The 27,569-nt window shown below is 45.1% G+C and overlaps 2 protein-coding genes across 3 annotated transcripts; one reads left to right on the forward strand and one right to left on the reverse strand.

The window, feature by feature from the left end:
- Nucleotides 1–1,878: 1,878 nt before the first annotated feature.
- Nucleotides 1,879–7,468, reverse strand: LOC135617299 (two-component response regulator ORR22-like). Of its 2 annotated transcripts, XR_010488671.1 has the most exons (8): nucleotides 7,058–7,355; nucleotides 6,687–6,839; nucleotides 5,830–6,243; nucleotides 5,644–5,720; nucleotides 4,075–5,310; nucleotides 3,001–3,080; nucleotides 2,191–2,246; nucleotides 1,879–2,117 (listed from the first exon to the last, which is right to left on the reverse strand). XR_010488671.1 is itself a non-coding variant. In XM_065117367.1 (6 exons), the coding sequence occupies exons 1-6, from the start codon at nucleotides 7,206–7,208 to the stop codon at nucleotides 3,009–3,011; spliced, it is 2,103 nt and encodes a 700-aa protein (XP_064973439.1). In that variant the 5' UTR covers nucleotides 7,209–7,468; the 3' UTR covers nucleotides 2,783–3,008. The 2 variants fall into 2 exon arrangements, 1 of the variants encoding a protein (XP_064973439.1); XM_065117367.1 differs by lacking the exons at nucleotides 1,879–2,117; nucleotides 2,191–2,246 and having other exon boundaries at nucleotides 2,783–3,080; nucleotides 7,058–7,468.
- A 7,862-nt stretch (nucleotides 7,469–15,330) lies between these two features.
- Nucleotides 15,331–26,220, forward strand: LOC135616356 (uncharacterized). Its single transcript, XM_065115541.1, has 3 exons — nucleotides 15,331–15,399; nucleotides 15,469–16,226; nucleotides 25,317–26,220. Exons 1-3 carry the CDS (start codon nucleotides 15,331–15,333, stop codon nucleotides 26,218–26,220), a joined length of 1,731 nt encoding a protein of 576 aa, XP_064971613.1.
- The last annotated feature ends 1,349 nt before the right edge of the window (nucleotides 26,221–27,569 follow it).

The following is a 27,569-nucleotide window of genomic DNA, read 5'->3' on the forward strand; positions in this document are numbered from 1 at the left end:
TAATTTTTTTTATCTCAAATGTATTTGATGATCATACAGGACTCCAAACACCCCTCGCTATTTTAACCATCCTATTTTTACTCTATAAATAATATCTTCATCGATCTCTTCATTTTGTTGAATAATTGATTTAAGATACCTAAAGTTTTTATTGAAAGACGACTTCTTGTCCATCCAATTTAATTATATTCTCCTATTTATTTTTAGAATCATTAAGATTATATTTTATATATTCAAGTTTGATCTCACTTAATTAAAACCTTTAATTCTAACTCTATAACTCAAGTTTATAGTTAATTTTATTTAGGCTTTCATCAACTAAAATAATACCATTAGCAAATAACATATGCTATGGAGGTTTATTAGGTAAGTGACTAATAATTTTATTTATTATTAATATGAAAAAGTAGGGATTTATTACTAATCCTTCGGACATATTCCCTATAATTGAATACTAAAACTACATTATCATACAAATCTTTAATAATATCAATAAATTATATATAAATCTTTTTTTTGCTCCCTATATATTTTTATTAATTATTTTAATAAATAAATATCTTTTATGATTGATCTTTTAGGTATAAATTCAAATTAATTTTTAGATATATTTATTTTTAATCTTATCTTACTTTCGATAACTCTTTCTTAAAGTTTTATAGTATAACTCCTGACTTTAATTCCTTTATAAATTACATAATTTTATATGTCATCCTTATTTTTATAAATTGGTACTAAAAAACTCTTTCTTCATTCAATAATCATTCTTATGATTTTATTAAATAAGATAGTTAATTAGGCTACTCCCTTGTTCCTAATTTTTTTCAAGCCTCAACCCCACACTAAGCTTTTCAGCTTTTTTTGATATGTCTTTTAGTTCATTAGCTTTACTTTTATGAATAAATTCATGATTATTAAATCTATCACTATTATTTATTATTAAATCTAATCCTATATATAATATTTATTAAATAATATATAAACATAATTTTTTATCTTTCCCAATCTTGTTATGTTTAACAAGTATTCTTTGATCTTCATTTTTAATGTATCTAATATTATTTCAATTCTTATGTTTTCTTTTTCTGGCCTTACTAATTTAATATATATATCTTTTTCACCATCTTGAGTACGCATTTTATTATAAAAATTATCATAAGTTTTATATCTTAATATCCTAATCACTTTTTTAACATTTTTTTAGATTCTTTATATCTTTTTTATTTTTATAATTTTTGTTAATCTTTAAAATATGATTTTTTTTTTTAGTAGAGTTAGTTTTTGAACTTTCATTCGCCACATCTAATTCTCTCTTAAAAGTTATCGCTCTATTTAGTTTCACCAAGAATATCCTTTTTTATGCTCCTAATTTTATTAGTCATCATAGTCTAAATAATATTAATATTATCTTCATTTAAATTCCAAGTCGTCACCCTTTTTCACTTTTTCTTAAAAGTGTTTATATTATCATTTTTAAAATTTCACCATATAATCTTACTAAAATTTTTACTATCTTTTTTCTTTCATATTTACTATCTTTTTTCTTACATTCATACAAATAATTTTATCTTTTCTAGTAAGAAAAAATTTTATTTGACTATAGTTATGACCACTTTTATAAATAATCAAATAATCAAGTTCACATGAGATGAATATATATATATATATATATATATATATATATATATATATATATATATATATATATATATATATATATATATATATATATATATATAAAATCTAAAATCACACTACCTTCTTCACTTCTCTCGTCACAACGAATCTTTTTATATTCATCGTTCCGAACATGATCATTTAAATATCCTTCAATTATAAAAATTTAGTTATAGATATTAAAAAATGATAAATACTAAATAAACCAAATAATACATGATGCATTTATATCAGCATAAAATTCGCTTACTGACATATACAATATACACCTTCATTGTATAGAAAGGTTTAAAAACTCTAATGGTATATATTCAAATCCTTTATGAGCAGGAAATAGGAGATTAATGCTGAATGATGTACATCCATCTCCTGGTGTGGACAGGAAGCACTGATCATTTTGAGCATCTCTCAAATCTGTCACTGCAGATATCTTGATAAAACTACAGGAGGAACAAACTTGATGAGAATTTGAGAAGACTGTTCAATGAACATTGGTATGGGTTGATCACCTACATTTATGTGAAGAACAACTCTGATGTCAACAACCCAAGCTGAAGATTAACTTTGTTCTGTGGGCAAACAACAATAAAACAAGCCAACCATTACCACATCCAATAAGAAACAATCACCTGCACCACTCAAGAAGTTCCAAACCCCCTTGACGCATCAATTGAAATCACATAAAACCACTCTTCACACACATGAAATGGACACAGGAATCATTCACAGAAAGCAGTGATTTCATTTAAACTTGTTGCCTCATGTCAGTAGCAGACTTGTGGTCAGCTTTATAATGCCTCGTATCACAAGAACCACCAAGACCAGTGACTAACTCACTGGTTATCTGAGCCTCCCACATTATCTTCAAGATCTTGAGTATCAAGATGATACATGAAACAAACAAATAGTGCAAAGCCTGCCATCGAAACCATATAGAAACAAGGTGCTACTTGGTGACAAAGTTGCACCATATGATCTGCATGGCATACATGATATGCACAACCGGTGGCGCATCTCACAGCTCTATAGACAAAGGACCTCTGATTCTATTGATTAATAACCAGCAGGCATACTTCAACATGTGGTTTTGAACAATGCATACCAATTACTATTTTAAACTTTAATTATCAATTTATGTTCCAAGATTTGTGACATAACAAAATTCCGTCTCTGCCACCTATATTTTATCTAATGATAGTCCCAACCATCTACAGAGCAAAGAACATCAAAAGCAATGGCAGATTGAATCTTTTACCTCGAAAGCTAACTACATAATAATACAATCTTCTCGACTGGACAACAGCAAGAAGAATCCTGACTAACCAGAGATGTCACATGCAAGCACCTAGAGGATAAAAGTCGCATCCAGTATCACTATCCATCAAGCTAAGTTCATCCCTTTCCTGCATAGCACATAAAGCAACTTGACAATCAAGAACAATAACACAAATATGAAAAGCATGCAATATGGACAGTGAACTTAATGGACCAAAGTAAGTCTCCACACAATGCAAACAGCCTAAAAGAAGACATTGAAATAAGAAGAAACTAAGGAAATAGAAGCAATTCTATTGTGGTACTTCTCAGGACCTGAAGCTGTGTTTAGGTCAAAATATGACCCCCGTTCAAATAAACTTGCAAGTATTGCAAAGACATATCAGGAGGATGAACAGTGATCTCATTTCAACCTCCGCTGAACATATTTAGACAACCGAAATAAACAATAGCCACCTCCAATTAAATCATCAAATTGTCTTGCTATGACCAAGAAGATTATGCTACTATATATGCTAATTTGTTCACAAAATGATGTACTAGTTTGAGAATGTTCACTGAAACTATATGCATCAGTGTGGTACATGCAAATAATATAAATAATTAAAAGCCCTATGTTAGTTGAACCTCAACTATTCATAAGGGAAAATATCACTTGTGATAAAAGAAACATTAATAAATTAACCAATGGAAACACCAAAACTAAAGTTGCACAAATAATTGCAAAGATAAAACGGAATTAAGAGCCTAAAAAGAAATATTCATTTATATAATGATATAAGCAGAAGACGAGATCGATAACAACTACGTGCTCTTTTTTCATGTAATTCTATTTTTTAGCAATATTTAGTATCCTATGTCAACAGTTTTAGTAATCTACTGTACATAATCAAAGAAGTACAGTGAACAGGGGCCCGCTTGATAATGTTCAAATTTATTCTAAATTAACATCAGGTTATTTGTTTACAAAATAAAGCCTTTCATCGAGTAGCTTTCCAGTTTATCCTTGTAACCAGATATTGAATGATAAATAAGCATCACTAATAATTAGAATCATGAACTTTTGATGGAAAGTAAAATTTAGACAAGCAAAGCTGTAAATAAATGAATAAAAGGCCTTACTGGTTTGATCATGGAAGAATTAACAAGATCATCAAGATTGCAACCACCTAAGACTATTCCTCCCTGCAACTTTGTTATCTCCAAATCGTACTTGTCCTTCTGTGGATCATCAACAATTGAATCATCAATCTTGAAATTTTCTCGAAGAATTGATGAACTAGCAGTTGTAAGGGAAATGATATTTTTATCCATTCTTTTGTTATAATGGCTGTTGTTCATTATTTGATTCCCAGAAAATGGATCGATCATGAAATTATTGGACATAGTAGAACTTGAGAAAGAACTAATCGTGACATCATTTTCATCTATGTAAACATCTTTTGGCTCTAGTCTCTCTTTAGAGTTGCCTGCACTGCTGAAATTGACAAATTTCATCTCTCTATCCATAGTTGTTGGCAATAGCATTGTCCTCGCGATAGAAGAGTTAGCTTGGCATTGTCTATCTCTTCCTTTCGAAGGGTCCCGTGGAGGTGCCGCCATAAAACTAGTGGAAGAAATAGTTGGAATGTTGTTGTCTCTTTGTGACTCATCATCAGTAGTAAAGGAACCCATTGATGAAGTATTGGTGGCATAAGCAGTCCACGGAACAGCACATTTCCCGGTGTCTTTGCATCTACCAAGATCAGGAAAATGTGAAGAACATTCAGAACCCACATGGAAAGGGTGTGTGCTTATAGGTGTTGCTCTAATTGAAGAGTGATTGATAAATCTCCTGGGATGTGCCTGCTGCTGAAGTGTTTGTGATATAACACTGCTGTTTGTCCCATTGACAAAAGAGCTGCCGGGTGTAGCAGTAGCTAGTTTATTGTCAGAGAAACCTCCAGGAAACTGACTGTTTGCTTCCTGAATTCTTCTAGGCTGCAGTTGCTCCAGTTCCAATGATGTGGGAATCCCCTGCAATAAACTGCCATGTTGGTTGCCAGGGAGATTGATATGTTGAAATCTGTTTAAATCATTGCAAGGAGTGCTTGTGTTGTTATGCCCAACTTGAACTATCCTGGAAGAAGTAAATCCATGATTTCCCAAGCCACCCGTAATTGCTCTATCAAGCACTTTACTTGATTGGAGTGATGTAAGGGCTGGCAAAAGGCCTGAAGCAGCCAACACATGCAAGCTCCCAAATCCGTCCAATGAACTCATGTGTAGATAGGAGGGGTCACTACCTCCAAAAGTAGCAACCATGTTAGCTTGTTGGCTTGCCACAGTACTGAGTCTTTTCAGGTAAAGCCTATACTTCTGCAATGAGAACATGAACTCAGAGCACTTCAAGAAATCACAAAGAGGCAAGAAATCAAGCAGGACTGTCAGAGTACTTCAAGAATTCACACTCTTTCAAATAAAGAACTGACAACTGAGTCAGAAAATTTGCCCTTTTTCAGGACATGATCATATGTGGAACCTTTGATCGGTTTGCCATTATCTGAAGGGATCATTGTGGCAACTATCTATATCTTTTTTCTATATATAAGAGCAAGAATTTCAGTAAATTTTAGTAAATCAGTAACTCCTCTAGTCTAGCATACAAGTTTCATCAAAAATGGAAAGAAAAACAGACAATTAATGTCATGCCTGTAGATGGCTTGCAACATTTTCTCTTGTGAGCCTCTCAACATTCATTAGCTCAAGTATCCTCTTAGGCACAGCCTCTGCATCAGAAAAAGCCACAATAACATAATGCAGTGGTATCCATAGTGTGTGTAAAATTCAAGTAGATTCCAGAAAGAAAGGCTTTTTTTGTTAAAAAGAAATTCTTACTGTCAATTCCCAACTGGTTAACAGCAGCTACGAACTTCCGGTGTAGGTCAATAGACCAAACAACCCTTGGCTTTTTCTGAGTGGTTAAGTCTTCATTCTCATGGACATTCTCCTCACAATCATCTTCATCTTCCTCATTTTGGTCCTTCCGCTTCCTGCTTAGCTTCCCATTTTGATTGGCTGACCCACTGACGTTCAGATCTTGCCCTCCTTCACTGTTGACGATTTGGTGCCTCTCAGACTCCTCCCCATTATCAAAATTACTATAATCTTTGTGACTGAACTTCCTCCTCCTGACTACATGCTGCCATATATTCTTCAGCTCCTCGATCCGAACAGGTTTCAGAAGGTAGTCGCAAGCACCATGTGCTATGCCTTTCATCACCGTTTTGGTCTCACCATTCACCGAAAGCACTACATTGAATTTTTTTTTCTTGCATTAACAGTCTGAAGTTCAATTATTATGTAAAACTAACAGAAACACTAATTGCCAAAGGTCATGACTCAGATGATGCTAAAACAACCATACATGTGTTGTCCATTCTTTTCCTTTTTCACCTCAGTTGTTGTGAATAGCAAGACTACAAAGTGGGTGTTTTCTTGCAAATGTCACGACAAATAATAGTGATAAATAGTTTCGTAACTGAAAATGTCAAACAAAGCTGAAGACGTCTAGCAAGTGTTTGAATGAAAGCAACTTCAACCCCTTTTTTCCCACTGCCGAAGGCTTTGCAGAATCAAAGATACAACCCAAATGCTTCTTCCTAATCATGGAGAACAAGGAAAGGCAAATATCCATAGAAGACTAGAAAATGCACAAATTGATGGTGAAGTTTAGATTAGCATCCTAGGCTTACTTATGACAGGAAGGTCCATCTCAAGGCCCACCAGTTCTAAAAGCTTGAAGCCATCCATGTCTGGCATATGGACATCACTGATAACCAGATCAAATTTGTCCCTGTTCTCCCTCAGCAACTTCAGAGCCACAGTAGCCTGATTCGTCGTCGTAACTGGCACAAAAACGTCAACATTAAACCCTTCCTTAAGCAAATCAACGGGTTCAGCTTTTACCCCTACCGATTACACTAAGAAACAGTAGAAACAGAACATACATAACATGAGGGAATGATGGATCAATCATCAATCGAGCTCCTTTCCAAGGAGAAAAAGGACACGACTTTATGATGTAGAAGACAGTGCTGAAGAAAATTGAGCGAGGGATGCAAACCATGATATCGGCATCGAAGCAGCAGAGCCTCTAACACCCTGAGGCAAGTGGGATCGTCGTCCACGGCGAGGACACGCATTCCAACAGGGAACCGATCATTCTGTCCACCTTCCTCTCGCATCAAGTGCCCCTTCCTCTCCTCAACTGTCATGCTGCAAGAATGCTTCGACCCAGTAACTGAGCTCAGCCCTCACAAACAGCAACCTTGTGCACTGCCTTCCTCAAAGCAGCTAACAAGAAAGAGGAAGGCAGAGGCGAAACCGACATGCTCGAGGCCCCTCCTCACCCCATCTCCATGAGGCAGGAGACAACGGAGGGAGAAGTAGAAGGGGGCTATGACAGGAGGAACCAAAAGGAAAGATGGGTTGGCAGAGAGCGGTGATGGAAAGGGTTGATGGAAAGGAATGTTTTGTGGCAATTGGGAGGGGTCAAATGGGGAAACCCACAACTGAGACTACAGTGCACCTCTCTCTCTCTCTCTCTCTCTCTCTCTCTCTCTCTCTCTCTCTATATATATATATATATATATATATATATATAATTATAAAAAACAAACACCACATCATCATAGTAATTTTTTATTATTGAAAACATTTTAATATAGTACAAAATAATATAATTAAACCGATTTATCTATGGATCAGTTCATTAAAAATAATAATAATAATAATAAGTGATTAGCTGTCAAGTCAAAGATATTTTAGATATTAGATATTAGTGATTGTGGGGAAGGGTTTACTTCCACGGAAAAAATTATAAAAAGAATTTTATTTTTCAAAATTATTTCTATATATATAATTCTTTATTCTCATATAGTTGAGAAGCAGTGATTTTTGTAACGGATAAGATAGAGAGAGAGAGAGAGAGAGAGAGAGAGTTTTTGGTGACAGCTTTGTTGATGCATCCAATCCAATGATGTTGTGGGGTTTTGCATCGGTTGGGAGTATGCAATGATAAGTATGTCATTTGCATGGGACAAATACCCATTTTGTTTCCCCATTAAAGGGAGGGGAACCTTTGCCACGCAAGCAAATTGCTAGGATTGTTACACCATTTCCTGCTTAGCTTTCTTATCTATTTGATTAATTTATTTCTTAAAATCGAATCATTAATTTAAAATATAATTAATATTCTCCTCAACTCTTTTCTCATTTTTATTATGGGAGTGAGTAGTAAATCAATGATTTATCATTCCCCCCCACCCCCTCCTTTAATAATTACTCTAATTGTGATACTTAATATAAATTTGGAACCATAGTAGACTCATCTAATATTAATAATCTCTAATCGAGTTGTTGGGGAGTAGTCACTTTCCAGTGCAACAGCTCCAAGCCATCCATTTGTTACCACCCCAACCAATGCAACCGAGTAGATTCGTGTCATACCAAATTTTTGTTTCCTTTGCCCTAACCTGCTTGCTTCGTCCTCCTCCTCTCCGTAGGACTTTGTCATGCCCTAGCTTTTGAATACCTTGAGCTTTTTCCTGTACCAATCTCAGCTGGTGGCCTTCCCTCTTCAACTAATGTTTCTGGGACTGACTATCTACCGACTGAGCTGGTCTCCATGACCTACATTCAACGCATATGGAGTGTGGCAACTGAAGAAGGAGAGGCTTATCCATGCTCTAAGGTTCTCTATGGTGTACAGACATCTCGTCAAGTAAGTGATAGTTCTTAATCGTTAGTTATTTTTTTAATCTTTTATTTATTGAATGGTGTCGGTTATTTTTTTTCTTTATTTATTTGATGTATTAATGGTTTTTATTGACTATAATTAATTATACACAACCGTTATGATCATTACTATCCTAATGTATATAAAGAGAAGATCTGTTTTTTGGTTTGATATGAAAAATAATCTTCTCTTTATTTTTTTCATACTATGTTCTTTGATTTTGCTACCTATCTTCATGTTCGGAATGCTGAATCCCGATCTTATCTTTGAGGAATGGAATAATTTCTTAGGATAATGTATTCCAGGTGATGGAATAATTTTATTCTTTTTTATTTTATTAATTATTATTGAGTTTTTAGCCCCAACAATTGAAGGAATGATTGATCCGATTAAGTTACCTATTGTGTTTTTTTTAGATTTGTTGCTTTCCTCGGATAAAGCAATACATATTTTCTTTTGATAGATACCATCACCACATGAAACAGGTAGAATTTTAAGATAATGAAATAATGCAAAGAGCATTAGATACATAAAACAATGATAAGTCGCACATACGCTTATCTTATATCGTGCCCACTCATCGTGACATTGTGATCAATTGCTTAATCTATTACTTGTCTCGATTTCATATACATGCAAATCATACTTGTCTCGATTTGTCGAGGAGTCAGTACGACTTGGTTCGATCATGGGTGCGCAAGATCGTTCATGTCGCTGTACGGGCGACGGGGATCATCGTCCAGTGAGGTTGGGTTTGGGCTCTAGATTCAGAGTCTGGAAGCTCCCCTTGGTTGGTCGCCTGCCTTTCTATCTCCGGTCCCTGCACACAGGTCGGGGTCGGGAAGGGGGTTCCCGACTTCGACCCCTCCGAAGATCTTGTTAGCATTGGGTGGAAAAATGAGTCGACCTGATTACCGGCCCCACGAGGGGTTTTTATCCTCCCGCCATGGGACCAATTGTATTTATCATATTTATGATTGTCGGTGCTGTACTTAGTCGGTGCTGACTCGGTCTTTACGGGATGGTGCAGTCCTTGGTCGGCGCTAACCCGATCTTCACGGGGTGGCACTGTACTTGGTCGGCACCGTCCCGACTCTTGCGGACCGGCATTGTCCTTGGTCGGTGCCGACCCAGTCTTCATGGGATGACACTGTACTTGGTCGGCGCTGACCCAATTTTTATGGGACGATGCTGTCCTCGATCGGCGCCGACACGGCCTTCGCGAGGCGACGTTGCACTTGGTCAATGGCATCCTGACTCTTGCGGGCCGGCGTTGTCCTTGGTCGGCATCGACCTGGTCTTCACGGGACGGCACTGACCCGGTTTTTATGGGACGACGCTGTCCTCGATCGGCACCGACCCGGTCTTCACGGGATGGTGCCGTACTCGATTGGCGTTGTTCGACCTTTGCTGAATGGCATTGACCGGGGGGTATGGTTCAGCGTGTTGTCCTTGATGCTGATGTGACTGTGAATAGTGGCAAGTTACCAAAATGTGCTTTACATTCTCTCTCTCTCTCTCCCCCCCCCCCCCCCCCTAAAGAGCGACTTGCGTTAGGTCGCTCCTTGAGGGGCCTGGCGCATGGCGTGATGTGATCTCGTAAGTCGGGTCTAATGTGTAACGATTGGTGGTACGCCAGGAACCTCTGGGAGCGGAGATCGATCGTAGATAGGGTCCATCGGGAAAAACTTATCGGGATTTTGGTTGGGCGAGCGGCGTCGCTTGATGTTGGGTGCGGTGATTTGGTTGGAGTTGGTGTGCGCCTTAGCTTGGACTCTGAAGGATTGATGCTGCCGAGTTGACACGGACTTAGCTGGATTTGCCTAAGTCGTGCGGCACCCTCGCGCGTCCGTCCGCAAAGGTCAGCCTCCCCGAAGCCTCCCATTGTCCCTTAGGACCAACAAAAGAGAGAACGGGTTAAAGAGAACGCCTCAATCGGGATCCACAAGCAAACATGTTCGAAAAACACTTCATAGACAAAGCAAATTACAAACAGACTTTACAAGCTCTGAACAGTGGCACAACAAAGGGTAAAATGATCCATTACAGACCGAAAATCTCTCACACATGTCCACATGACACAACCTTTATTTACAAGCCTAAAGAGGCCACCAACCCAACTAAAATGGGACTATTAAGCCTTCGACCGCCCCTCTACATTCTGTACAAGGCAAGAACATGCCAAGAGACACGGACATACATGAGCATTACATCAAACATCTTGTTTAGAAGTTTGTCCATGACATTCTCCCCCACTTATCCCTTCGACGTCCTCGTCGAAGCCTTTGTGAACACTGCAACTCTTCGCCTTTGCTGAGTCTTCAATCTTCTGCTCCAGCTGCAATGCGCCTCCTGGCTCCCAGCTGCTCTCCACTGCTGTGTTTGAGTAGTCAAACTTTTGATCCGCCATGTTGCTTCAACTCGCCAATGACTCTGACTCTGGTGTGGGGTTGGCTGAGTTGTGTTGATCCTCGTTGATTCCTGCGGATCCACCAAAATGAAGGAAAAGACCATCCTTACTGCGCCAGTCTCTCAAAAATTCCACATGCTGCTTGAACTGGGTGGATGCTTGTTGGAGCTTTAACGAGCATCGCCTCGCAAACTTCTGAAGTTTTGGGTCCTTCCTCCACAACATCTGTTCATTGACTCTTCTTTCAGTTAGTTGTCACATCCAAGTAGGTTCGCATCACTTCCGCTTTCGATTGGCATTTCGTTGGGAAATGAAGCGGACAATCTACTCTCAGTAGCACTGATCACCATTGGTGAGGATTTGACAACTGTTGTCTTCCGTTATCTTCAAAGGGTCTTTGAACTTGTGCAGAGCTCCTCTGCTGGATAGATAAGAGAATTGGGGTACTCAGTTTCGCCTATTCTCTTAAGAGTTGAGAAGGCAAAGGTTACTTGACTTCGCCCGCCTCCTCGAGGTTGTACTTCATGCATCGAGCTGGTTACTGGCCTTCGCCTGCTCTTTGCTCACACTTCTGAAGCACTTGAAGTGTTTGCACTCCTTGCGTTGAGTTAGTTACTGTGATTCACCTTCTCAATGCCATTGAACTTCTGGAATGCAGGAAGTTTTCACCCCAACTTGGAGTAATTCTCTGATAGATGAGGTCGCTTCTGGGATTGTACCGTCTTCTCCATCAACCCTGCCGCCTACTCCACTGAGTAGCAAAGGTACAGCACCGCGTACTGCTTGCTTCGTTCCTTGGTCGTGCACTCTTGCATGACCCGAAGTCCTTCACTTACGGCTATCTTGATGAGAAACTTGTTGACACCGGTCTTACGAAGTTCCTCGGCCTCTGCCCTTCAGCCTTGTCTCGATACTTGGAGATTGCCTCTGCATGTTCCACCTCCTCGGCCCCTTTCACGACCAAGCGCTCTCCCTCCGTGAGAGCAAGGGGTCAATGACTTTCACGGATGTCCCGCCTCTGCGGTACCATGGCGCTGCCATGCCCATGGCCCTACTATCCGTCGCCTCGCATCTGCATCCATTTTCTTCACGATCAGTAGAAATGTCTCCGTGGCACTCCTCTGAGTCCACCTCCATTCTAACTGATGCTTGATTTTGGGTAGCTAAGTCCCTCTGGACTCGTCGTCGCTTCCTCGCCCCTTTCGACCCCCTGCTTCAACACCTCTGTGTTCTCCAAGCAGTCCGTTTGGTCGATGGAAAGACAGACTGCAACTCCCATGCATGGCCTCTGCCATTACGTTGTAGGGTTTGCACCAATTCTGTTCTCCTTAGCTTCCTTGGTAGCAACGTTCGCTTACTCGGCCTTGTCCTCTGACTTACCAGGCTCCTATAAGCGAATATGAGCTCTGGAGCAGTCCAGCTCTCCAACTGCTTCGATCATACCTCTGCATGATCAAGTTCCTCCCATGGAACTCACTGGTACTTGCATTCGAACTTTTCCCTTGGTGGAACCCAGCCCCCATATGCTGATGACCAAGGCTTTCATCCGAAGCAAAATTCGATGCACGCACGGAAGACCCGCCTCTACGGTACCATGACCTTCACTCCTTGAATCCATAGCCCTTCTTGCCGTCGTGTTGTTCACCGAAGTGGAGCTTCCAGTAGCTCCCGATCATACCTCCATATGATCAAGTCCCTCCCGGGGCTCAGTCGTGTGTATCGCATTGCCACGAACTGTTCCACCACGATCCGCTGCACCATGTCGCCTCCTGGTGACATCTCCATTGCATTCTGATCCTTGTGGAATAAACTCGAATTATGAACCCTCCATGTGTGGCCTCTGCCAATACATCGCAGGGTCTCCTCCACCTTCGATTTTGTTCGCTCCTTTGGCAATCAACCTTCATCCACCCACTCTTGGGTCACACCTAGATGAAGCACCGCTCTAGGACAATCCGTCGCCTAGTAGCTCCCGAAGTCCACCGACTTCATTGTAATTTGTGCACCATTGTCTGGATCCTGGGCCTCTGCCCCTACCAGCACAATCTCTGCTGCGCACCGCTTCCTTCATAGCAACTCGAATGGCAACACTGTGGCATATTCTTCAAGAGTACCCGCCTCTGTGTCCTCTTGCCCCGTGCTAAGGCCTTCTGAACCCAACTTCGCCTCCACAAATTGAGTCGCCTTAGTTCCTCCATCAAATGCTTCTCCGAGATAAGGTGCATGTGCCCCGAAGCTCCCTTCATCTTTGGTACCATGCAAGATGAGTCTGCTCCGTCAGAATGAAGGACCCATGGAACAACATGATCCTACTATTGCCTCTGCAAGAGTTCATGTCCTTGACCTCTGTCTAAGGAAAGCACAATGCCTCTGCTCCACGTTCCAACTTCTATGCTGGCTCCCTTCATGCGGCTTGGGTACTTCGCCAAGTTACACCCAAGTTGCTTCGCTCCTCGTTTTTGCATTGAGTCGATGGTGGCCCTCGTGCCCACCATTCCACGGGTCAGCCCTCCCTTGAGTCCGATCTCCATATCGACTCTAAGTGTGCCTTCATTTAAGTTGCTTCAGGTCGCTCCCCCACTTGATCTCGCAATGCATCCACCAATGCATTCTCTCGAGCGAGATCATGCGACAACTCCTCGCTGCTTGTTCGGTCCATTGAGCTTCGTGGAGTTGTTGTTTGTGAGGTACTCCTCCTCAACATGTGAAGTCCATCTCACATGATTCTCCCTTTGGAGAGCCGAGACTTATCCCTCCTGGATAACTATCCCGTTGGAGCAATATCTCTCTTCGTTTCGGAGACCACCATCCCCTTGGACTACTCCGATCTGCTGAACAAACTGTGCATTGTTCTGCCTCTTGCAAATGCACTTGCTAGATTGCGCCTCCACGTCAATACAGCCACCGCTGCACCCCTCAAGGCCTAGCAACATGCTGAACTCGTTGCACACTTCAGCCTCCTCCGGACGTATCCTTCGCATGCTGAAGAGAAAGTTTCAATGCTCCATGGCGCTGAGTCTCGACCGCCTTGGGATGTCCACGAACAATCCATCGTCCGCATACAAGCCCATGCATGAGTACCGAATTCTTCGAGTTAGCAATTCCCCTCACCTCTGTGAGCTTTGCACAACTCTTTCGGTCGCTGAGCAACTCATTCCACTTTGCATGGTCTCGACCTTTGCCAAGCGCCTCGCTTGCCTTGAGCACCATCAAGTAAAGTTGTCAACGTTGAGCCGTAGCTCAAACTCAGCCATCCCAACCTTTGTGCGCTCCGCATTCTTCCAAGCTTGCCTGTTCTCGTGGTGCCTCTTGCGCGAAGGGTTGGCCATTCCTCTGAATGCCAATGTTAGATGCCCGCTCCTCTGAGCGACTCTTTTCCCTACATCTCCATGCCTGTTTTCCCTCAAACGATCGCGCGTTGCTGACTGCCCTCAACGCAGCCCCGCTAGGTCCCCCATGTTTGCATGTCAAGTGTTTCTATGAGTGCTTGTCCCGCTCTGATACCATATGACACGGACTTAGCTGGATTTGCCTAAGTCGTGCGGCACCCTCGCGCGTCCGTCCGCAAAGGTCAGCCTCCCCGAAGCCTCCCATTGTCCCTTAGGACCAACAAAAGAGAGAACGGGTTAAAGAGAACGCCTCAATCGGGATCCACAAGCAAACATGTCCGAAAAACACTTCATAGACAAAGCAAATTACAAACAGACTTTACAAGCTCTGAACAGTGGCACAACAAAGGGTAAAATGATCCATTACAGATCGAAAATCTCTCACACATGTCCACATGACACAACCTTTATTTACAAGCCTAAAGAGGCCACCAACCCAACTAAAATGGGACTATTAAGCCTTTGGCCGCCCCTCTACATTCTATACAAGGCAAGAACATGCCAAGAGACACGGACATACATGAGCATTACATCAAACATCTTGTTTAGAAGTTTGTCCGTGACAGAGTGTCACGGCTCAGGTCGATGCAACCGAGAAGCACAACCTGGGCGGCGTAGGCTGGTGTGACCGAGCTGGATGGCTCGGGTAATGAAGTTTGACATGACCAGACGGTATGATTCGGGTTTTGAGGACTGAAGTGACCAGTCAGCACGACCTGGGTGCGATAGACTGATGTGCCGAGCGGCATGACTCGACGTTGTATGACTGATGTGGTTGAGTGGCATGGCTCGGGCGCTATATGACTGATGTGGCCGAGCGGCATGCAGGGCGTCTTCTAAAATGGGCGGTGGAGCTCGGCGAGTATGACGTACGATACGTGCCAAGAATCGTTATCAAAGCGCAGTTCATGGTCGACTTCATCGCGGAATGAACTCAGATCGAGGATGTGGATCTCGAGCAACCTTCTGAAGGATGGGTCCTGCACGTGGACAGATTGGCCAACTCAAACGGTGCCGGCGCGGGGCTGGTGCTACTAGCTCCCGACGGGCGATCATTCGAGCGTTCCCTCCGCTTTGGGTTCCAAGCCACTAACAACGAGGCGGAATACGAGGCACTCCTAGCAGGACTCAGGTTGGCCCTCGAAATGCAAGTGGTTGTCATACACGTCCTCACCGACTCGCAGCTGGTAGCCGAGCAACTCAGCGGCGGATACGAGGCTCGGGAACCAATCATGGCGAAGTACCTAGCACAGGTAAAGAACCTGACCGCCAAGTTCCCTCATTTTACATTATCTAATGTCCCGAGGGGCGAGAACGAGCGAGCCGACACACTAGCTAAGCTGGCGTCGAAATCAGCCCCCGAAGCCCGGCCCGAGGTCGAGGAGCTCCCTTTCCGTGCCATTGAAATTGCTGCTGCGGCCTCGGGCGGCCCGTCGACCACGTGGGTACAAGAGATGCTACGCTTCAAGCGAGACGGGACCCTTCCCCCCGATGAGGCTACGGCTCGCCGCCTGCACCATACGCAGGCGTGGTACTCCGAGATGGGCGGACAGCTCTATAAGCGGTCCTTCACACACCCTCTCCTACGGTGCTTAGAGCCCGACGAAGCTCGAACGGTTCTGGCCAAGGTCCACGAAGGAGTCTGCGGGGAGCACATTGGCGGGCGAACCCTGGCGCATAAAATACTTCGCCAAGGGTACTATTGGCCGACCATGTGCCGGGATGCGAAGGTTTACGTGCAACGGTGCAGTTCGTGCCAAGAGCACGCCCGCGCACCCTGGCAGCCCGCGGTCCCGCTCACCCCCATCGATTGCACATGGCCGTTCGCACAATGGGGTCTGTGTTGGGAAATCATTGGGGGGGCGACATCATATGCGCAGCGGAAGAACAAGAAAACAAAAATCCCCGATTCCCAAAAAGATGTTCATCGTCGTGCGAAGATTGGTGCGCAAAATCCGCAAAAACACAAAACTGCGTATAGAGATTGTGTTACCTAGGGAGATCGTATATCCCTGTTTCCTTGCAGATCCTTAGGAGAGGGTGAAGGAGGTCAAGCGTCCTCCTCTCTAGCGGTGATCCACACAGTAGGGTTGCGATGACGCTCCTCAAAACTCCAGGCCTACTCTGAGGTGGAGAGGGAGAGGAGAATAGGAAGGGCAAGCAAAGACTTTAGCCTATGAGGCTGTGAATCCCTCCTATTTATAGAGATCCCGTGTCAAAAACCCTAATGGGTCCTTTCCCTAGTGGGTATTGGATCTGCATCCAATAAGACAAGGGCTCCGTCGGATATCTCATATCCGAACCTCTACTCATCGCAATGCCTACCATATGTGTGTGACCCTCTAGGCCCAATATCGAGCTGGCCGTGAGTCATACCTGTTAGAACTCTTTCTAACTAAGTGAATTATTATCTCTGTAATAATTCACTTGACTCATCGACTACGGAAGTACTAGGCCACTACGCCGTAGTCCCCAGACGATACAGGGGAATCAAATCCATTGGACCTGTCTGTCCTCAGTTACCATGTACCTATAGTCCCTCATCCATCTAATATCCCAGAGACCGTATATCGAGCATGGTGCTGTCAGACCCATACGATTTCTACTCGAGTCTCGCTCTAATCGGATTCTCCCGGAGAACTCTTTCTCTCTCAACCCGAATGACCCTGGCCAGGGATTTGTCTGAGCAAGAACACATGGGATATTCCTCTCATGATACCGAGAGTGGATGATCCTCTATCGACACTCAATAGCCCTCGTAAGGTCGACTACCACTCCCAATGACCAGCTGTACTAGATCTGGGAACAGCCAAACCTATAAGTCTGGTATCAAAGAGTGGAGCACTCATACAGGACATCCTTGGTGTCTCAAGTCTAAGAACCAGATACACCACTAGGACTACGGAATCGTTGTCTGACAATAAGGCATCATCAACCATCCAGCATTCCGTAAGCGGATCAATCAGTGAACTCATTCTCCAATGAGCACCTGTACTGTATCCCTAGTGTCCCTACACGAGCAGCTATGAGACCAGCTGCATCCATCATATGGACGGGTATACAGCACACCAGTCTATCCGGTTATCACGATATCCCTCTCGAGTAACCTATGACCGGGATTATTTAGGATATGTGTTTAAAGGTGAATCGATCTCATTATCGTGATCTCATCACGATCCGATTCCCATTGCACAAATCCAAGGACATCACAATATATATGCATTTATGCAATAGTTATAAAGTGATATACGCCAAAATATAATAAGCAAAAAGATTCTGTATCAAGTCACACGTGCCATCACTCACGTGATTGGCTTGCTGGGCACTTATGACTAGCAATCTCCCACTTGACCTAAAGCCAATCACCTATGTGTCTGATCCCCATCAGACCCCTGTGACGCTCAAAGACAATCTGAGACAATGGCTTTGTTAGTGGATCTGCAATGTTATCTTCGGATGGAACTCTTTCCATTGCTACATCTCCTCGGGTCACGATCTCTCTGATAAGGTGGAACCTCCTCAGAACATGCTTAGATTTCTGATGAGACCTAGGTTCCTTCGCTTGAGCAATTGCCCCGTTGTTGTCGCAATATAGGGAAATCGGCTCCTCACTATCCGGCACGACTCCCAAATCTGTGATGAACTTCTTCAACCAGACTCCCTCCTTTGCTGCATCTGATGCAGCAATGTACTCCGCCTCTGTGGTCGAGTCAGCAGTGGTATCTTGCTTGGAACTCTTCCAGCACACTGCTCCTCCATTCAAGGTGTACACATACCCTGAATTCGACTTGCTATCATCGACATCAGACTGAAAACTTGAGTCAGTGTAGCCTTCAACCTTAAGGCTATTACCTCCATATACTAGTAAAAGATCCTTAGTCCTTCTCAAGTACTTAAGGATACACTTTACTGCTTTCCAGTGCTCCAAGCCTGGATCCGCCTGATACTTGCTCGTGACACTCAGAGCATGCGCTATATCAGGCCTAGTACATAGCATGGCATACATGATAGACCCTATTGCTGAGGCATAAGGTATCATATCCATGTTCGCCCTTTCTTCTGGAGTCTTTGGGGACATACTCGTAGAAAGCGATATCCCATGTCTCATCGGTATGAGACCTCTTTTGGAATTTTCCATGCCAAACCTTTTGACAATAGTTTCTATGTACCTGGACTGAGACAAGCCAAGCATCCTTTTGGATCTATCTCTATAGATTCTAATCCCCAAGATATAAGATGCTTCTCCTAAGTCCTTCATGGAGAAGTGTCTAGATAACCAAGCCTTTATTGTGGATAGCATTCCTATGTCATTCCCAATGATGAGGATGTCATCCACATATAACACCAAAAAGCTAATAGCGCTTCCACTTACTTTTCTGTATACACAAGGCTCATCTTCGTTCTTAACGAAGTCATAAGATCTGATTGCCTCATCAAATCTTATGTTCCAACTTCGGGAAGCTTGCTTTAGTCCATAAATGGATCTAAGCAACCTACACACCTTATCTGGGCAGTTCTTGGACACGAATCCCTCAGGTTGCATCATATACACCTCCTCCTCCAGGTTCCCGTTGAGGAATGCGGTTTTCACATCCATCTGCCAGATCTCATAATCATAGTGTGCTGCAATAGCCAATAGAATTCTGATGGATTTTAGCATTGCTACGGGTGAGAAAGTTTCGTCGTAGTCAACACCTTGCCTTTGACGATACCCCTTAGCCACTAGCCTTGCTTTATAGGTCTCTACCTTTCCATCTACTCCGATCTTTTTCTTAAAGATCCACTTGCAACCGATGGGTACAATACCTTCGGGTGCATCAACTAGGTTCCAAACCTTATTGGAGTACATAGAATCCATCTCAGAATTCATGGCTTCTTTCCACTTCCCGGAGTCTATACTCATAATAGCCTCCTCGTAGGTCTGAGGATCAATATCCTCTACATCCTCTGCTCTAATATGTCCCACATATCTCTCAGGAGGATGAGATACTCTATCAGACCTGCGTAAAGTTGAAACTTGTGTATTAGATACCTGAACAGACTCGGGCTGTAGAGTGGTGCTTGAGCTTGGTTCTCCAACCTCGCTCAATTCTATCATTCTCCCACTGTCTCCGTCAAGAATGTGTTCCTTCTCAAGGAACACTGCTCTCTTAGCTATAAAGACCTTTTGGTCCTCGAGATGATAGAAGTAATACCCACAAGTTTCCTTGGGGTATCCCACAAATTTACATCGCCCTGTCCTTGATTCTAACTTATCGGGGTTGTGTCTTTTAACATGGGCAGAGCAGCCCCAAATCTTAACTACTTTAAGATCAGGCTTCTTCCCTTTCCATATCTCATATGGTGTAGACACTACCGACTTAGTTGGAACTCTATTCAGAAGGTAAGCTGCGGTTTCTAGGGCATATCCCCAGAATGAGATGGGTAGGTCAGCGAAACTCATCATGGACCGTACCATATCTAATAATGTACGATTTCTCCTTTCAGAGACACCATTGAGCTGAGGTGTATAAGGAGGTGTCCATTGGGATAATATCCCATGGTCCTTGAGGAACTGAGTAAACTCTGTACTTAAGTATTCACCTCCTCGATCTGATCGAAGAGTTTTGATACTCTTTCCAGTCTGGTTCTCCACCTCATTCTTATACTCTCTGAATTTCTCAAAGGCCTCGGACTTGTACTTCATTAAGTACACATATCCATACCTTGAGAAATCATCAGTAAATGTAATGAAGTAGGAGTAACCTCCAATGGCATGAGTTGACATGGGTCCACATACATCACTATGTATGAGTTCCAACAACTCAGTGGCTCTCTCTCCAGTTCCACTAAATGGAGAGTTGGTCAGTTTTCCACGAATGCAAGGCTCACAAGTTGCATATGACACATAGTCGAATGGATCTAGATATCCATCATTTAGCAACTTTTGAATCCTTCTTTCATGGATGTGACCTAGCCTACAATGCCACAGGTATGCACTGTTCAACTCATCTCGTTTCCTTTTGGACACATTTATATTCATGATATGTGGAGTGGTGTCTAACATAAATAAACCATTATGCAATGTTCCTTTCGTGATGATCTTATCATCTAATAATATCGAACAACCATTGTTCTCAAAAACAAATTTATATCCACTAACTGTTAAACATGAAATGGAGATAATGTTTTTGATAATAGAAGGAACAAAATAACATGCATCTAATGCAATAAAAGCTCCACTAGGCAGATGTAGGGCGACCTCGCCAACAGCTAATACAGCAACTTTTGCTCCATTACCCATCTTGAGGTCCATCTCGCCTCTCTCTAGTCTCCTAGGCCTTGCCAGAACCTGCAACGAATTGCATATATGATAAGCACTACCGGTATCTAATACCCATGTGTTATCATAAGAGTCTGACAAATGAAGACTGATCATGAATGTACCTGAAGCTTCATCAAGCTTTTGTTTCGCCCTTTCTGCAAGGTACTCTTTGCAGTTTCTCTTCCAGTGCCCATCTTTACCACAGTGGAAGCACTGGCCTTTGTCCTTTGTTGGGTCTTTCTTAGCAACCTTTGCTTTACCTTGTTTGCCCTTGCCCTTTCCCTTCTTAAGGGACCTTTCTGCTTTCCTTTTCTTTCTGGTCTCACCAGTGTAGAGAACTGGCTTCTCTTTCTTAATAGTACTCTCTGCCTCCCTCAACATATTGAGGAGCTCTGGGAGAGTCACCTCAAGCTTGTTCATATTAAAGTTCATTATGAACTGTGAAAAGGAATCTGGTAGGGACTGAAGCACAATGTCCATACACAAGTTATCCTCTAGGACCATTCCTAGACCTGTGAGTTTCTCTATCCACTCAATCATCTTTAGGACATGGTTCTGAACCGGTGTCCCCTCAGTCATCCTAGCGCGGAAAAGGCTCTTGGATATCTCATATCGTTGAGTCCTTCCCTGTTCCTCAAACAATTTGCGGACATGTAGGAGAATGGATCTGGCATCCATCTTTTCATGTTGTCTCTGTAACTCTGGAGTCATAGAGCCCAACATATAGCACTGAGCAAGAGTGGAGTCATCAATGTACTTCACGTAGCGAGCGATCTCATCCTCGCTTGCCCCTTCTTCGGGCGTAGGCATCACTGTATCAAGGACGTACACGATTTTCTCCGCTGTGAGAACAATTCTCAAGTTACGGAGCCAATCCGTATAATTTGGACCAGTGAGGCGGTTGACATCAAGTATGCCACGTAAGGGATTTGAAAGCGACATTTTCTGAAAATAAAGATGTAGCAAAAATAAATAACATGCAGATTTTGCAAGAAATAAACTATCAAGATATGGACTTCTATCTTAATATGCTCCCACTATTTTACTAACGAGTCACGCGACACCCTCAGCACGTGAAACGGAAGTCTCCGGCAGACTTCTAGTGGGGATCAGGATCCAATCAGCGTCTTAGTGTAACCTCGAGGGACTCGACCAATCACACTAAGCCTAAAAGGTAGACAACTCTTGCCGATCACAACTCCTTGTGATTCCCGTCCTGTTCGGCCTCCGAATCACCATGGCCTCGAGGGACTCGACCAACCATGATGCTCGGTTAAGTCAACACCTTCGTTACAAGATGAGTCTGATTTGATGATATACCCTCGAGGGACTCGACCAAGCATATCATGCCCTCAGGTCACCGGTGACATCTCTATGTCGTAAGCAAGATAGCGAATCGCGATATAGGTGAGTCTCGAGGGACTCGACCAACTCAACCTACACCGGGATTCGGTTCCTACTCATAACGATGGAAGGCCACGTGGGTCAATCTAATTGCCTCACGTTTACCGACTTAATATTATCGAGAGATGTTTCTATGATTTGGTCTCCTAATATGACATGTCACACATATACATATTTAATATATATCTACATCGCATGCAAATATATATACATATCTAGTATGTGTATAAGCAATCACACCAGATGATCATGGACCACAACCTAATATGATTAGGCCCGAGCCAGTAGGCCTAATCACTCACATCAAGATCTATGTGTGCAACGGTGCATCTCCATGCCTTGTGATCGTCCATCTCGTCCTTGTTGGTTCCGTCGACATCTTGATGCATCTCCATGCATCACGATCGTCCGTCTCGTGGGTCCCGCTATGGCTTCCACGCTCCCGCTGCGCCTCCTCATGTGATTACAACTTAATCATAGGCACGCAGGCCCGACAATAAACGAGAAATATAATGGAGGTTCGCAGACCTCAATAATAATAATCACAAGTACACACATCACACGGTCCATGATCATCCGTCCACTCATCATACATCACATGTATAAATAATCATCATCATGTAGGACTACTAGATAATAATAAAAATAATAATCAACTAAACCTTTTAATTAATTAATATTTTCTGAAATCAGGGATATATAGGGAATTTCTCAATTCCTAAGGGTATTTTCGTAATTTGGACAAAAGACAGAAACTGGAATTTCTCAAATTCCGAGGGGCAAAACTATCTTTTGCGTAGAAAACCCTAATACCCTTTCCCCTTTTCGCTGCTGCCGCCGCCGCCACCCTGCCGGCGGCGCCTGTGCGGCGGGGCGAGGGCCCGCTGGCGACGACGCCGCTGCGGGTGGGCGCCCCCTTCGGGCGCTGCTGCCTCCGCAGGCGGTGCTGTCCTGCCAGGCGGCCGCCCCTGTGGGGGGGGTTTCGCCCGCGGGAGTAGCGGCGGCAGGCGTCGCTGCAGGTGGGCTCCCCCTTCGGGCGTCGCTGCCTCCGCAGGCGGTGCTGTCCCGCCGGGCGACCGCCCCTGTGGGGGGGGTTTCGCCCGCGGGAGCAGCGGCGGCAGGCGTCGCTGCAGGTGGGCTCCCCCTTCGGGCGTCGCTGCCTCCGCAAGCGGTGCTGTCCCGCCGGGCGGCCGCCCCTGTGGGGGGGGTTTCGCCCGCGGGAGTAGCGGCGGCAGGCGTCGCGCGTCGCTGCCCTGCGGCGGCAGGCGCCGCTTCCTTTCGGCGGCAGGCGCCGCTGCCCTGCGGCGCCTCTGCCCGTGGGTTGCCAGCCCCGTCGGCAGCAAGCCTGCTGCAAGCAGACCGCCGGCCGGCTGCTGCAGGCATAGCGCCGGCGCATGCGCCGGCGCTGTGCTGCCTGGCTGCGGCTGTTGGTGGCTGCAGGCATGCAGATCGAGGGCAGCAACTGTTGCTGCCCTTCCTCGCTTTTGCGTCAACGATTTTGACGTCAATATTCTTCCTAAACACAACACATGCAGTTCAAAAACCAATCATTCGCACGAACAACCTGGCTCTGATACCACTATTGGGAAATCATTGGGGGGGCGACATCATATGCGCAGCGGAAGAACAAGAAAACAAAAATCCCCGATTCCCAAAAAGATGTTCATCGTCGTGCGAAGATTGGTGCGCAAAATCCGCAAAAACACAAAACTGCGTATAGAGATTGTGTTACCTAGGGAGATCGTATATCCCTGTTTCCTTGCAGATCCTTAGGAGAGGGTGAAGGAGGTCAAGCGTCCTCCTCTCTAGCGGTGATCCACACAGCAGGGTTGCGATGACGCTCCTCAAAACTCCAGGCCTACTCTGAGGTGGAGAGGGAGAGGAGAATAGGAAGGGCAAGCAAAGACTCTAGCCTATGAGGCTGTGAATCCCTCCTATTTATAGAGATCCCGTGTCAAAAACCCTAATGGGTCCTTTCCCTAGTGGGTATTGGATCTGCATCCAATAAGACAAGGGCTCCGTCGGATATCTCATATCCGAACCTCTACTCATCGCAATGCCTACCATATGTGTGTGACCCTCTAGGCCCAATATCGAGCTGGCCGTGAGTCATACCTGTTAGAACTCTTTCTAACTAAGTGAATTATTATCTCTGTAATAATTCACTTGACTCATCGACTACGGAAGTACTAGGCCACTACGCCGTAGTCCCCAGACGATACAGGGGAATCCAATCCATTGGACCTGTCTGTCCTCAGTTACCATGTACCTATAGTCCCTCATCCATCTAATATCCCAGAGACCGTATATCGAGCATGGTGCTGTCAGACCCATACGGTTTCTACTCGAGTCTCGCTCTAATCGGATTCTCCCGGAGAACTCTTTCTCTCTCAACCCGAATGACCCTGGCCAGGGATTTGTCTGAGCAAGAACACATGGGATATTCCTCTCATGATACCGAGAGTGGATGATCCTCTATCGACACTCAATAGCCCTCGTAAGGTCGACTACCACTCCCAATGACCAGTTGTACTAGATCTGGGAACAGCCAAACCTATAAGTCTGGTATCAAAGAGTGGAGCACTCATACAGGACATCCTTGGTGTCTCAAGTCTAAGAACCAGATACACCACTAGGACTACGGAATCGTTGTCTGACAATAAGGCATCATCAACCATCCAGCATTCCGTAAGTGGATCAATCAGTGAACTCATTCTCCAATGAGCACCTGTACTGTATCCCTAGTGTCCCTACACGAGCAGCTATGAGACCAGCTGCATCCATCATATGGACGGGTATACAGCACACCAGTCTATCCGGTTATCACGATGTCCCTCTCGAGTAACCTATGACCGGGATTATTTAGGATATGTGTTTAAAGGTGAATCGATCTCATTATCGTGATCTCATCACGATCCGATTCCCATTGCACAAATCCAAGGACATCACAATATATATGCATTTATGCAATAGTTATAAAGTGATATACGCCAAAATATAATAAGCAAAAAGATTCTGTATCAAGTCACACGTGCCATCACTCACGTGATTGGCTTGCTGGGCACTTATGACTAGCAGTCTGGACCTGCTCGGACCTTTCCCGCCAGCCTCGGGACAGCGGAAATACATCGTCGTGGGAGTGGATTACTTCACCAAGTGGGTTGAGGCCGAGCCACTGGCGACGATCACGGAGCGACAAATAGAAAAGTTCGTGTGGAGGAACCTAGTGACTCGGTTTGGCCTGCCCAAAACCATCATTACAGACAATGGGCCTCAGTTCGCCAGCGGAAAGTTCCGGGAGTTCTGTGAAAGCCACGGGATCCAGCTGAAGTTCAGCTCGGTGGCTTACCCTCAGACGAACGGGCTAGCGGAGGTAACCAACCGGTCCATTCTAGACGAGCTCAAAAGAAGAGTGTTCGCAGCCCGATCGGCTTGGACGGACGAGCTCCCGAGCGTCTTATGGTCATTATGCACCACCCCCAAAACCGCGACTGGAGAGTCCCCCTACAGCCTCGCGTTCAGGACCGAAGCTGTCCTACCGCCCGAAGTAGCCATTCCCACCCCTCGGACAAAAAACTATGACGAGAGAACCACAAACGAGGGACTTCGAGCCGACCTTGACATGCTCGAGGAACGACGTGCCAACGCACACTTGAAGGCCCTCTCTTATAAAAGAGCCGTCGCAAGGGTCTACAATCGAAAGGTACACCCCCGACCAATTAAGTTAGATGACCTGGTCCTCCGCAAGATCGAAGTCAGTAACCCGACCCGAGCAGGGGGAAAGCTGGCCCCCAAATGGGAAGGACCTTATCGGGTCGTCGAAATAATCCGACCGGGCACATACCGGCTCGCGACAATAGATGGCTCTTCTTTGCTGAGAACATGGAACGTCCAAAACCTTAAGAAGTTTTTCATCTACGGGAAGCGGAAGCTGGGCAACACACAAGAGAAGAAAAATTTTCTTTTATTTAAACAAAAATGAGGATTACAAGACTCGACCCCGACTTACAGACCGATTAGCACTTTAGGAAAAAACCAAAATACAAGACTCCTCTCATTCCTGTGGGGTGTCCAGCCGGTCGTCGAAGGGGACATCCTCGGGCATGTCCACCTCAAGATCCTCGAGATGGGGGTTGAAGGGGTCCTCCTCCACCTCGAGGCCTGGGTGGCACGCACGGAAGAGGGACGTGGCGATCCGATATCCGTATTCAAAGGAAACCCGCCCCGTGCGCGTCAGCCCGAGTTCGAACCCCTCGGACTTCTTGTACATCGCAATCAACTCCTTGTCCTTGTCAGGTCGGAGACGAGCCTCCTCGGCAAGCACTTCAGAAGCCGCCCTCGCCTCCGCCTTCGCCTCCTCTAGCTTCTTGCTAAAGGAGCTCGGTCCGCTAAAGGGTGCCCGCCTCCGTCTTCAACAAACGGAGCTCGGTCCGCTCCAACCTTACGGGTTTTTGGAGCTCTTTATTCGCATCCCCGGATGCCTCGAGCTTTGACCTGAGGTGAGCCGCCTCCGCCTCCGAGTCCGCTACGCGCTTCTCGGCGGCCGCCACGGCTTCCGGGCCGGCCCCGGCTCGGGCCTCCTCGACCTGACGACGGAGCTCAGCGTTGTGGCTGATGAGGCCCCTGACGACCCGGCCGACGTCACGCACCCTGTCCATCAGGGCCGTCGCATAATGAAGGCCCTGTAAGAGGGAAGACGGGTCAGGAAGAACAGCATCGGAGAAGCAACCCAAGGTGGGAGGAGAAGCACTTACCCAGGTCAGGGACTTGGTGGACTTGCCAAGTAGAGCCTCCGAGGGCAGGGTGTATAAATCCCGAGCCATGTCGGGATGAAGTGCGCCTCGGAGGAATGCCGCGGAGGAGTCCCCTCCGGCCCACACCTTGTCCCCCCGGGACAGGCCTCCCCAGCGGGCAACCAGGGGGTCACTTGCCTCCCTGGTCGGGATCTCGCCCACCAGCCACGTCAGGAACGGCTCCTCGTCCCCGGCGGGCAATCGGCACAGGTCGCGCACGGAGGGAGGGCGCGGGCCCTTCCCAGCCGCCTGCCGACTAGGCCCGGCCACGCCTCGACGGGGGCCCGCTTCAGCCCCCTTGGAAGGTGCTGTCTTCACCTTCTTCCGAGGGCGCCCGACCTCGACCTCCAACGGGGCGTCCTTCGAGCCGGGCTGCGGATCGGCCGGCGGTGTTGGAGGGGGAGCTTGCGATGCCCGACCGCCTAGAAGCGATCGAAGGTTCACCATCTCTGCAAGAAACAGGAAAAGCGTTAGTCCTAAGATTAAGCCATGAAATGTCCGAACCAAGTGCTATTGACGTACCCAGAGGCGTCGGACT

The sequence above is a fragment of the Musa acuminata genome, chromosome BXJ2-7 (genome assembly GCF_036884655.1).
Source record: "Musa acuminata AAA Group cultivar baxijiao chromosome BXJ2-7, Cavendish_Baxijiao_AAA, whole genome shotgun sequence".
Classification (NCBI taxonomy): Eukaryota; Viridiplantae; Streptophyta; class Magnoliopsida; order Zingiberales; family Musaceae; genus Musa; species Musa acuminata.